Raw genomic sequence first — 12,998 nt, 5'->3', positions numbered from 1 at the left:
GCTCTTGTGCCCGCACACCACAACAAAATGGTGTGGCTGAACAGAAGAACCGACACCTCCTTGAAGTGGCACGGGGTCTACTACTCCACATGAATGTTCCCAAACGATTTTGGCTTGAGGCTGTCCTTTGTTCTACATACCTCATTAACCGAATGCCCTTTCATTGGTTAGAGTACAAAGCCCCACATCAGCTTATCTTTCCTAAGGCCCCTCTTCTTTCTATCCCTCCTCGTGTTTTTGGTTGTCGGTGCTTTGTCCAAAACCTATCTCCCACCCAAGGGAAATTGGACTCTCGTTCTATCCCGTGCATATTTCTTAGCTACTCATTCTCTCAGAAAGGGTATCATTGCTTTGATCTAGTTTCTTGGAGATTCTATGTCTCCATGGATGTTACCTTCTTTGAAGATGAGCCCTTCTTTCCTGTTTCTCCTCACGGGGAGTGTAGACATGAGGAGAAACTGGTTCAGCTTCCTCCTCTTCCTAATCCTTCTCCTCCTTCCCCTTCTCCTTCTGACCCTCCACCTTTCCGTGTTTTTTCTCGTCGTCGTAAAGGCCAACCAGGTTCAAGAGCTCTGGAGAATCTAGAAGTTGTACCTCAAGTACCATCAAATTCCTCGGGGGAAGATGATACTCACTCAGGTAACTTGACTCCCAATGATGGTCCTGACCTCCCTGTTGCTAATGATCTTGACCTTCCTATTGCCCACAGGAAAAGTGTTAGGTCGTGCACCACTAAACACCCCATTTCCAACTTTGTTTCCTATGAGAACATCTCACCTTCATTTCGTGCCTTCCTTACCTCCATTGACAGTATCCCTATTCCCAAGAATGTGGCAGAAGCTCTCTCAGTACTAGAATGGACAAATGCCATGAAGGAAGAAATTGATGCTCTTCACAAGAATGGCACGTGGGAACTTGTTGATCTCCCTAAGGGAAAGGATCCAATTGGATGTAAATGGGTGTTCACTGTTTAACATGGGGCTAATGGAACCGTGGAGAGGTATAAAGCTCGTTTGGTGGCAAAGGGTTTTACTCAAGTATATGGAGTTGATTGTGCAGAAACCTTTGCCCCTGTTGCCAAAATGAACTCTATTAGAGTACTTTTCTCACTTGCTGCCAATCTGAATTGGGATCTACATCAGCTCGACATCAAGAATGCCTTCTTGAATGGTGACCTTGAAGAGGAAGTTTATATGGTTCAACCCCCTGGTTTTCTGGCTCAAGGAAATGAACAAAAAGTGTGCAAGTTAAAGAAGTCTTTATATGGGCTGAAGCAATCACCAAGAGCTTGGTTCAACAAATTTCATACTACAGTTCAGTAGAGGGGATACAAGCAATGTTAGTCAGATCACACACTGTTTGTAAAAAGGGGAGAAAGTAAAATGGCTGCCCTAATAGTATATGTGGATGACATAATTGTTACTGGTGATTGGAAGGATGAAATTCAAAGTTTGAAGGGCTTCCTTGCCACTCAGTTCGAAGTGAAAGATCTAGGTCCTACCACATACTTCATTGGAATTGAGGTTGTCCGATCAAAAAAGGGTATCTTCATCTCCCAAAGGAAATATGTCCTGGACTTGCTTAAGGACACTGGAAAGATTGGGGTTAAGCTAGCTGACTCTCCCATTGACCCCAACCATAAGTTAAGTGACAACCAAGGTGAACCTCTTAAGGATGTGAAGCAATTTCAGAGGCTTGTAGGGAGATTGTTGTACCTCTCTGTGACTCGTCCAGACATAGAATATGCTGTTGGTGTCCTCAGCCAGTTCATGCATGCGCCTAGGTCCACTCATCTTGAAGCAGCGGAGAGAATACTGCAGTATCTTAAGAAGTTCTCAGGTGCTGGCTTATTATTCCAGAAACATGGACATTTGAGAGTTGAAATTTACACAGATGGGGATTGGGCTGGATCTCAAAGTGATAGAAGGTCTACTAGTGGTTACTGCACCTTTGTAGGAGGGAACCTTGTTACTTGGAAGAGTAAGAAACAAACCGTGGTAGCTAGATCTAGTGCTGAAGCTGAGTATCGTGCAATGGCACACGGAGTAGCCGAAGGTATGTGGATAAAGAATCTATTAGGAGAGTTGGATTTTCCAGTGGACAAACCCATGGCTCTACTCTGTGACAACAAGGCAGCTATAAGTATCGCTGCTAACCCGGTACTACATGATAGAACAAAGCACATTGAAGTTGACAAACACTTTATCAGAGAGAAAAGCATCACAGGCGAAGTATGCACTCCATACATCAGCTCTGAAGACCAACTAGCAGACATCTTTACAAAAGGGTTAAACCATTCCAGACACCAAGATCTCTGTGACAAGTTGGGAATGATTGATATCTATGCCCCAACTTGAGGGGGGAGTGTTGACAGAGGTATTGTATGTACTGTACACAGGTTTAGTGCCCACAGGGGTATTTTTGTAATTTTGTAGACCTCTTGTGTTGTACGGCCAGTATAGTATAAATACAAATGCTTCACTCGCATGAAGCTGTTCTTTTGAGGCCTTAAGCCTGCAGCCTCTTCTCTTCTCCTTCTTCTTCTTCCTTCCTTTCTTCTTCTTCTTCTTCTTCTTCTTCTTCTTCTTCTGCTCAACAAAAGCCAAGAGCTTAAAGAACCCCCTTGCTGCAAGCTTGTTTTACTTGGTCCAACTTCTAGAAAATTCAAGTATGCTTAAAATTGGGTAGTTTTTTTTTCCCTATTGAGTGGCAAGAGTTATAGGGATACCTAGTGCTGAAAGCACTCCCTAGGGTAACCTTTGACCATTGTCCTTTGTGTCTAGATAGGATTTTCACCTTGGGGCCCTATACCTTTTAGATTTGAAAATATGTGGTTTGAAGTACCAAAGTTTATTGAAAAAGATAAAAGAATGGTGGGAGGAAGGTGGAATCAATGTAAGTAATAGAGGGGTTCAATTTTGTAAAAAATTGAAGCATAAAAGAAAAAAAAATCAAGGATTGGAATAAAGAAGAGTTTGGTAGACTTGGAGAAACAAAGGAGAGAATTTCTAAAAGGATTGGGGAGCTAGACAAAAACAAAGTAAATTGAGAGGTTCGTGTAGATGAAAGACCAGAATGATGGAGTCTAAAAGTGGATTAGGAGATATTGAGAAAGGAGGAAACTTCTTGGAGACAGAAATCAAGATGTAAATGGCTTTTGGAGGGAGATGGTAACACAAAATCATAGTTGTCAAGGCAACGCCTAAGCATCTAGGCACTTTTTGGGGCTTGCCTCACCCAAATTCCATGACATTTATATATAAATTCTTTAAGTTTCTTATCTGTTTTATATTTTGAATTTATAATATTAAGATAAGTAAGATACACCGAATCATTCTTTTTATTTCATAAAATGATTTTATTACTTATTTCGTTAGGGTTTTACTATTCGAAGTCTGAAGAAATGAGGATGGCTGTTCGATGCCTTCTTCTCTCTTCCCTCTTCTTCTCCTTTTGATTTCTTTGATTAAATACACAAATTATTACAACGTTGATCAAAATCTGTTCTCTTGGATTCATTGATTGTGAGTGTGGTCCATAGTGGCTGGTCCGCTGGTGTACCAATAAAACATCTTATCTTTCCTCTTCCTTCAATTTCCATCATAGCAGACTGGGCCCACTCCTAGTAATTCATTCTATCAAGCTTAACTGTAGTGATTTGAAAGGTGTTGCTATCTGCCATACTTCCAACCCCCAATACATCTTCATTAATTTTAGGCTTACTTCTAGCAGTTTCCATATTGCCCACAACACTCAAGCTCACCAACCAGATTAAAAGAGAAGAAATGAAACTATATTATGCCCTATTCACACTTCCCTAAGGAGAACAAAGCTCAGAAAACACCACAAGAAAATCAAGAAATTACCTGTCAACGGGTTAGGATAAAAGAAATTAGCTGTCAACAAATTAGAGTTTAGATGAATTTCATGAAAAAAAATCAAGAATTGGACCTAGAGAGCAAGAAGATGTAGCTGCTCCCTCCAAAAAACATTGGGCGCCAGCCTCAATCAGTGATTTGATCACTTAACCACAATCCGATATTATTTCTCTGATCCTTCTGGGTCAATGTGCGGTCTCCAAGAAACTCCATATTCGGCAGCGAATCAGAACCTAACAACATTCAACAATCAAGTCATATAGCACTTATGTCTCCAGTCTCTAATCCATCTCATGTAGCTGACTGGATCGACCAACTTGAGATCTAGACCAAGACTGAACCTGCCCTTGTACCAACTTGTTGAGCAGTCAGTCACCAGGTCACAGTTCAAATAAAAAAATAAATAAATAGAGAAGAGAGGGAGAGAAAAGGGATAGAATAGTAGCAGAGAAAAGAGAAGAGGAAGTAGGAGAGAAGGGGAGCAGCAAATAAGTAACTGCTGCCCCAAATAAGTTGTATTTATGTGCTGATCTAATTAGAAGGCAACAATGACCAAAATGCCTTGCTTTCCTAATAATCTAATAACAACAATAAAAACCTAAGAGGAACACTATAGAAGCAACATAAATGAATAGGATAAATACTAATAAGCTGTTTCTCTACAAAAACCAAGTGGAATTATTTGGAAGATAGAGGTAGAAATTATTGAGAATAATAGAAGTAGAAGGAGAAGATGGAAAGGTTTGGGAGGCAAAAAGTATGGCCATAGCCTTTGTGGACCCTATTCATTTTGATGATAACAAACTCATTGAGAGTACTAATGGTGTAATTAAGTCTGGAGCAATCTTTGATAAGCTTCTTTGTGCCAAAAATGTATTTAGGCAAAAATGCTACCAAAGATGAAGAAATGGAAGCTTTGTTGAGTTGGTTGCCTGTGCTTCATGATTTCTACACCATCACCACATCATTCCAATTAAGGAATCTCTTCTAGGTGTAGGTGAGGAGGTAAGGAAATAATGAGGGGTCTACTTGAAAGACGATAGATGGCTCTGAGAGAAGGAAGAAGGGAGGAGGAAGAGTTGAAGGAGGGCTATAATGGAGGTTGGGAGAGAGATGAGAAAGTAGTTGGGCAGAGCTTACATAGGGAGATGATGATATGTGTCTACAGAATGCTTTGAGTCTCTTCTATTTATAGAGGAGGAAGCCACTTAATAGAACAGGAAATCACGTAATGGAAAGGGAACTTTCCTCGAAGTGGGAAAGTCTGTTATTTAGTTAGATTTGGGACATAAAGGATACAAGTAAGGTTTCACCATGTGTTACTATGGAGATCCCAGGGTACGGGCAAGGTTCAAAATATCTATACGCCTGATACACTGGTAAGTATTAGGCAGTATCAATAGCATTTTTTTATTTTTTTAGTTTTTTTTTTTCAAATATGGTTCGGAGGGGCTGGTTTAAGGTCTGTCCACCCCATGAATTGGTCGAAACCCCAAAGCACCCCTTGTAGGGGTGTATTGAGAAGCTCCCGGTACGGCCCGATATGTATCAATCAAGTTCAAAGTATCGACACAGGCCGATACACCAATAGGGCGTATTGGCCTGTATCGGTACTTTTTTTTTTAAAGTTTTATTTTCAAAACCGATTCAGAGGGGTCAGTTTAAGGCCCGACTACCCTTTGAACCATGGTCTGACCCAATACAACCCCTGGAGGGGCGTATCGGGAAGCCATCAACATGATACGTATTGACCTATATGGGCCGATACGTGTTGATACTTTGAACGTTGGGCTGATATGGGCCGGTATGGGTTTCTACCCTTCTCCTCGGGATCTGCATGTTAGCACAAGTTCAGCTACAACCCTGTTTCTAAAAGCCTTTCATGCCTTAACGTTTTGGTTGAAACATTAATGTTTTGGTTTGTCTTCGTAGATCTTTTGTATGTTAGACTATTGCCTTCAGTACCTTGGTAATGTATCATTACAACGCAATAACTGCCACAATGTTGTGCTGAACTGCATGGACTTTTGTGTTGAGATAATTGTTCAGTACATTTCATCGTGAGTGTGTCTATTTGTTGTGATTTAAGACTTTGATTGGGACTGCATTGTAGAGATTTTCAGGCTATGCCAGTTGTAACTAGGTGTTCTTCGACATAATTCCTTTGTTATTTAAGTGTGGAAACTTGGGTTTCCGATTACAATGTGAGTGCACTGTGGTCACTTACTTGAGTGTCTTCATTGCAATCTCCATAGGGGTTAAATCCATGTACGTATACCAGGCAATTCAAGCATATCAAGGCTACTGAATGGACAACTACTACAACAACTCTCTTGAGAATTAGCTGGGGTACTACCAGGCAATTCAAGCATATCCAATCTAGTTGCATTTGAGAAGATTCTGGCATACTTGAAAGAGATGCTGGGGTATTTTATTCTTGGATTATGGGCATATTGAAGATACAATGTTTTATACACGCAGATTGGGATGGATCTATAGATTATAGGAGGTTTACTTAAGCTATTGTACTCTTGTGGTTGGTAATCTTATTTCTTGGAGGAAATAAGATGGGAAACCCAGAGAGAGACAGGAGGAGGAATTGGAGAGAATATGGGAAATGATTTGCGCTTTGTTGGAGGAGTATAAGGAGAAGGAAGAGGAGGAGGAATTAGATCAAAGGGAGAGAGCAGCTATTTCTCAAGAGAAGGAATACTACAAAAGCTCCAACTTGGAGGGAGAGGTGGCTGAAGCTAATGCATTATCTAGGAAGAATGAGGGGAATAATAAAAGGAAAAGAAAAGATCAGAAGTGGAAAGGTTAATCTTAGATATTGAGGGTGATATTGAATTCAGTGGGAGAGGGAGAGAAAAAGGATTCTGTTGTAAGGTGGAGTCTCTTGGGAAGGGTGTCTGAAAGGAGTGCTCAATGAAGATCATCAGCTGGAATGTGAGAGGATTGGGAAGTGAAAGAAAGAGAAGGGCAACTAAAGACTTACTAAGAAGAGAGAAACCGGATATAGTGTTGATACAAGAAACCAAATTAGCAGAATTGGATAGAAGTTGGGTCAGAAGTGTGTCGAAATCAAGAGGAGTTTGTTGGACTTCAGCTCCTTCTTGGGGAACGTCTGGATGTTTAGTAACATTATGGAGGGAGGATGCAGTAGAATCAATGGAGCTAATAGGGAGATATTCAGTGTCCTTAAAGGTGAGGAATGTGGGGGGATAGCTTTACCTGGGTTCTAACCAATGTCTATGGGCCCAATACATATAGAGAGAGGAATGAGATGTGGGAAGAGTTGCATGGCATTCGAGGTTTATGGGAGGGCCCTTGGTGTCTTGGGGGGGGGGGATTTCAATGTAATTAGATTTTGTAATGAATCAAATAATCCCCAAAGAACAGTCATAACCGGTATGAGAAAGTTTAATGAATTCATTAATATTTGTGGGTTAAAGGAGTTACCCCTCTCACAAGCCAATTTTACTTGGTCTAATTTCCAAGAAAACCGTCTTTGCTCGAAATTAGACAAATTCCTCTTTAATGAAGAGTGGGAGAACCATTGGAGGAACCCGATGGCTAGAGCCATATCCAGTCATTTCTAATCACTGCCTTATCCAGTTAAGCCTTGAAACACTAGCCCTTGGTTCACAACTGTTTAGATTTGAGAATATGTGGTTGACTCACCCGGATTTTGTGCACCTGATTGGGGAGTGGTGGAGAGAAGAGGTAAGAGGGGTGAAGTGGAAGGGAGTGAGATTCCACAAAAAGCTGAAAAGGTTGAGATCCAAAATCAAGGAATGGAATAGGGAACACTTTGGGAGGATAGAGGAGCAAAAAGGTAATTTGGTGTCTAGGATTGAAGAATTAGATTCCAAAGAAGCCCAAAGGATAATGAGTGAACAAGAAAGGATTTTGAGAAGAAATTTAAAGAAGGATTTGGAAGAGGTTTTTCTGAGACAGGAAATTTCCTAGAGGCAAAAGTCAAGGCATAGATGGGTCAAGGAAGGGGATGGAAATACAAAATTCTTCCATGCGTTGTCTAATGGGAGGAGAAGGAAAAATTTTGTGGCCAAGTTAGAGGTAAATGGGGAGGAAGTCGCAAATCAAGATGAGATAACAAGAATGTTTGTGGATCACTTTAAATCAATCTATAGAAAACCATTGAATAATAGGTCAATATTGGATGATTTGGAGTGGAATAGGTTATCTAAAGAACAAGTAAATTGGTTAGAGAGGGATTTCAGTGAAGAAGAGATTAGACAGGCGATATTCTCAATAGATAGACGCAAAGCACCTGGCCAAAATGGCTTCACAATGGCTTTTTATCAGGACTGTTGGGATGTGGTAAAAGAAGATCTTATTGGGGTGTTTTAGGAGTTTGCAGACAAAAAAAGGGTGAGCCTTGGAGTGAATGCCACTTCCTTAGTCCTAATCCCAAAAAAGATAGATGTGAAGGACCCTAAGGAGTACAGGCCGATTAGTCTGGTTACAAGCATCTATAAAATTCTGGCTAAAGTGTTGTCATTAAGAATTCGAGTAGTACTACCCTTCATCATTAGTCAAGCACAAGGTGCCTTCATGTAGGGACAACAAATAACAAATCATATCCTAATAGCAAATGAGTGCGTGGAGGACATGAGAAAGTCGGGGAATCAAGGTTTTGCATGTAAGTTAGACTTAGAGAAGGCTTATGATCTTGTGGATTGGAGTTTTTTACTAGAGGTCCTTGGGTGCTGTGGTTTTGGAGATAGATGGTGCAATTGGGTAAAGGGTTGTATTAGCTCCTGTCATTATTCAGTCTTGGTGAATGGGGTGGTCAAAGATTTTTTCCTTACTTGTAGAGGCCTTAGACAAGGTGACTCACTCTTCCCATTTCCTTTCACATTAGTTGCAAATGTCTTCAGTAGATTAATCTCTAAGGCAGATAGGGAAGAGGAAGTGAGTTGCTAGAAGATAGGAAGGAACAATATTAGGGTAATCCACCTACAGTTTGCTGATGATATCATAATATTCTGTGAAGGGGGTGACAGACAAAAAGTGAGGAATCTCAGAGCATTAATACAACACTTTGAGGAGGTATAAATTTGAGAATAGACCTGGAGAAGAGTTGTGTGGTAGGTGTTAACATGAATGAGGGGATTATCCAATATATGGCTGATTGTTTAGGTTGTTCCGTCGCTATTTGGCCATTGCAGTACTTAGGTCTCCCTCTAGGGGCTAACCCAAAAGAGAGTAGCTTCTGGACCCCAGTGTTGGAAAAGTTTGAGAAAATACTAACTTCTTAAAAAAAAGAGCTATATCTCTATAGGGGGTCGAGTGACTTTATTGAGAGCTACCCTAGAAAACCTACCGGTCTATTTCCTCTCCATGTTTAGGATTCCTAATATGGAAGCTAAGAAGTTGGAGAGATTAATGAGAAATTTCCTTTGGGAGCCAAGGGAGGAAAAGAAAGACCACCTAATTAACTGAGAAATAGTTTGTAGAAGTAAAGAGGAAGGTGGTTTGGGACTAGGAAGGTTAACTCTCAAGAATAAAGCTCTCTTAGGAAAGTGGTTGTGGAGATGGCCTAGAGAAAGGGAGAGGTTGTGGCACGAAGTGATAGCTAGCATACATGGTAGACTAGAAAATGGATGGGATGCGGGTGTATCACATCAAGCTACGTTGGCTTCCCCGTGGAAAGCAATCCAGAGTATCCTCCCTTAGTTTCTCAACTTTGTCAGATATGATGTCAATTTTGGTACCTTTATTTTATTTTGGGAAGACATTTGGGTGGGTAGTGTTGCCCTTAAGGACCAATTTCCGTCTCTTTATTCTATTTTCCTTTACAAGGAAAAAGTTCTCTCATTTTCTCCCTTCTCCTGTTTCACCCCCCTCTTTAAGTTGGGACTTTGGCTTTCGGAGAGGCTTGAGGGATGATGAACTTAACAGTGTTTCAGATCTGTTATTCCTTCTTGGCCGTGTCTTTTTGGACCCTCTTAGTTTGGATGTGAGATTATGGCCCCTCACCCAAAAGGTTACTTTACCTGTGCTTCCTATTTTAAATTCCTTTTCTCTTCCCAAGGATAGTGGGGCTTTCCAACCAAGGAGATTTGGCCTAAACCGGTTCCACCTAAAGTTTTTATTTTCTGCTGGGAGGTGTTTCATAGAAAGATTAATACCTTGGACTGCTTGTAGAGGAAAAGGCCTTCTTTGTGTTTGTTCCTTAACTGGTGTGTACTTTGCAGGGCTAGTGGTGAGGATTGCTCTCACTTACTTGTATCTTGTTCCTTTTCTAGTGCTATTTGGAGTTGGATTTTCTCTTTGTTTGGGTGCAGGTGGAATCTGACCACAGATTTAAGTCAGCTGTTCGATCCTTCCTTTTTTGTGTGGCCTACAAAAAAAGGAAAAATAATGTGGAGATGTATTAGAGCAGCCGCCTTGTGGACAATCTAGGAAGAAAGGAATGCAAGGGTTTTTAAGGAGGAAAGAAGCTCTCAAGCTGTTGAGGAATGTATCTTAACTAGGGCCATCCATTGGTTATGAACTATGGACTTATTTCATACATTCTCCTTTGATGATTTTTGGAGAAATTGGATAGTGGTGGCTAACAGCCATGCAAGGAGGGACAGGAAATCTGTAATGTGGATGCCTCCACCTGAAGGATGGGTAAAGCTAAATTTTGATGGAAATAGCCAAGGAAACCCAGGCCCATCGGGGATAGGAGGGGTGCTGAGAGATAATGAAAGCAAAATATTAGCATTATTTTCAGGCCCCGTGGGAATAGGAGACTCCAATAGAGCTGAGATATTAGCGGCGGTTCAAGGTATTCAAATTGCAGAACAATTAGGAGTTCAGCACTTGGTAGTTGAAGTAGAATATTTCTGATTTAATAAATTATACTTATTCATAAAAAAAATCTTATTTTTTGGAGGAGAGAAACAATGTTACTTGCTATATTGTTGAAGTAGAATATCAAGTAATGGCACATGGTATTTTAGAGATGCTGTGGATTTGATCTTTGTTGGAGGAGTTGGGAACTATATATGTTAAGGCCATGATGATGTATTTGTGACAATTAGGCAGCCATAAACATAACCCATAATGTAGTATAAAATGACAAAACTTAAGCATGTTGAGATTGACAAGCACTTTATCAGCGAATTGGTGACTTTTGGAGAAGTATGTCTTCTATATGTTGGCACTGATGGACTGTTGGCTTATGTATTCACTAAAGTTGTCTAAAAGACAAAGCATGACCACTATGTAAGCAAGTTGGGGATGGTTGATCTTTATGCTTAGCTTGAGGGGGAGTGTTGAGAAGTGGGCAAGTTTATTGTTCTTTTATCTTTTATTATACAATGATCTTATTTAGCAAAGGATTTATAAACTCCTAGGCAATTCTCTTTAGAACTGTTTTTTTTTCCTCTCATCTTCTTCCTTTATTATTCTATTGTAGAATCTCTTAGTTTCCTACTGGATTTGGTTTATATGGCTTTTATTTTGTTGATTTACAGTGTTTTTTTTTCTCATCTTCTTTCTTTACATAAGTAAGGGTTCTTGCATTGATTTGGACTGAGATGGGTAAAGAATGGCACTGAACTGAACGGAATGACAAAACAGGGTTCATGTTGGAAACACCATATAGTTGGGATAACACTTAGATTATGATGATGGTTTACAGAAAAGAAGTTAATGTTATATAGTTTTATCTAGGACTTGGGTGGGTTTGATATTTTTGACCAGTGATGCCAAATTGAGGGACATACATGGGCATGTGGGGTCATTCAAAGAATGGATGGAGGTTGGTTGTCATGTTGAAAGGTCCAAGGGATCTACCCCTTGAAAAGTTTGGCAGAATATTTTGGTGGATCTTCAATTAGATAAATATAAAAAATTTGCTAACAGATGATTGAGAAAATGGTTTGTGAACATGATTTGCAAATTATATAGTATGTTTATGATATTGGGTTTTGAAAATGTTTTCATAATTTTTTGATATTCATTTGATGGAAAGACACTCATTTATGCCTAAAGAGAACTAGTCATTCCCAAAGTGCAGTTATGCAAATAGCTACAAAATTAAGTGGAATGATTGAACAAGATTTCAGCCCATATAGGTGGGACAAGGCTTAGTTGAATTCAGTTGTATGATTTGAAAATACATGAATTTTTTTTATTTTAACATATATATTAATATTTTTTGGAGTTCATAAAAAAATATTAATATATCTTTAGTAGCTTAGATGTTCTGAATATTGCATTTGTAAGAAAGCTTGTTGATTGAAATTGTTTTGATGGCATGTGTTGAATGCAGGGCTATCCTAAATGTTCTTTTCATAAGCAGTTTGTAAATATAATTTAGTAATAAGAAATTGATGAAATCTTGTCTTTCTGTTATAGATACCATTCTTTATTCCATATTCATTCTCTTTAGAAGATCTGGAAGTGCTAAATATTGTTTCCTGCATACAGTCGAACGGAGAATTGCAGCTACCAGGGCTATTCGTGATGTGGAGATTGAACATCTGCTAACTGGCTTGCGGTTGCTTCGCTCAAATTTTAATAAGGAACAGATGCAAACCCCTGCACTACAATTTTTCAAGGAAACTTTGCCTAATCTGTCAGTAGTAAGAAATGAAAAAGGGCAATTTGAAGTGAGATGGAAGGATAAAGATGGTCATTTATCCATTAGTCATGCTGATGATAGTAATATACATGCATCTTTTCTACATCTGATGTCCATAGCATACCCTGCTTGCACCAGTGCAATGCCAGCACTTGGTGGTTTTGAATTTTCTAGTAAATCAGGTAAATTTACTTACTAGGCTGCATAAATTTCATATCCTAGTTGTATTTTAACAGGAGCTGCATTTGATTTCTTGGCAGTGAAAACAAGCCTTGTAGGTGCTGCAAACCTGCAGATCCCTGATTTGGTATGTAACTCCACGTTTTTGTTATTGTGGCAACTTTTGAACCTCAAAAAGAGTTCCGTTCTTCCCTTCTCTTCTTTCAGCTTCTTCCATTCTGATCTTTCCCTTTTCTAGGTTTTGGAGGAACCATCAGAAACGCAGATGCTTGGCTTGCAAGATGCTTTCCAAACTCCTGGAGTAAGTATATTCTTGATCAATGATCATACAATGTTTC

General features: G+C 39.7%; 1 protein-coding gene across 2 annotated transcripts in view; it reads left to right on the top strand.

The window, feature by feature from the left end:
* LOC148871544 (uncharacterized) overlaps positions 1-12,998 on the top strand; it is a 36,841-nt gene that overhangs the window by 15,040 nt on the left and 8,803 nt on the right. For both annotated transcript variants that reach the window (XM_088971767.1, XM_088971766.1), the window contains 3 exons: positions 12,327-12,662; positions 12,741-12,787; positions 12,899-12,961. In XM_088971767.1, coding sequence (XP_088827893.1) covers positions 12,327-12,662; positions 12,741-12,787; positions 12,899-12,961 — 446 coding nt within the window. The remainder of the gene's footprint in view (positions 1-12,326; positions 12,663-12,740; positions 12,788-12,898; positions 12,962-12,998) is intronic.

Source organism: Nelumbo lutea, chromosome 2, assembly GCF_056320005.1.
Source record: "Nelumbo lutea isolate HS-2025 chromosome 2, American lotus-T2T, whole genome shotgun sequence".
NCBI lineage: Eukaryota > Viridiplantae > Streptophyta > Magnoliopsida > Proteales > Nelumbonaceae > Nelumbo > Nelumbo lutea.
Note: the sequence above shows the minus strand (reverse complement) of the source record. Positions and strands in the feature narration are given on the sequence as shown.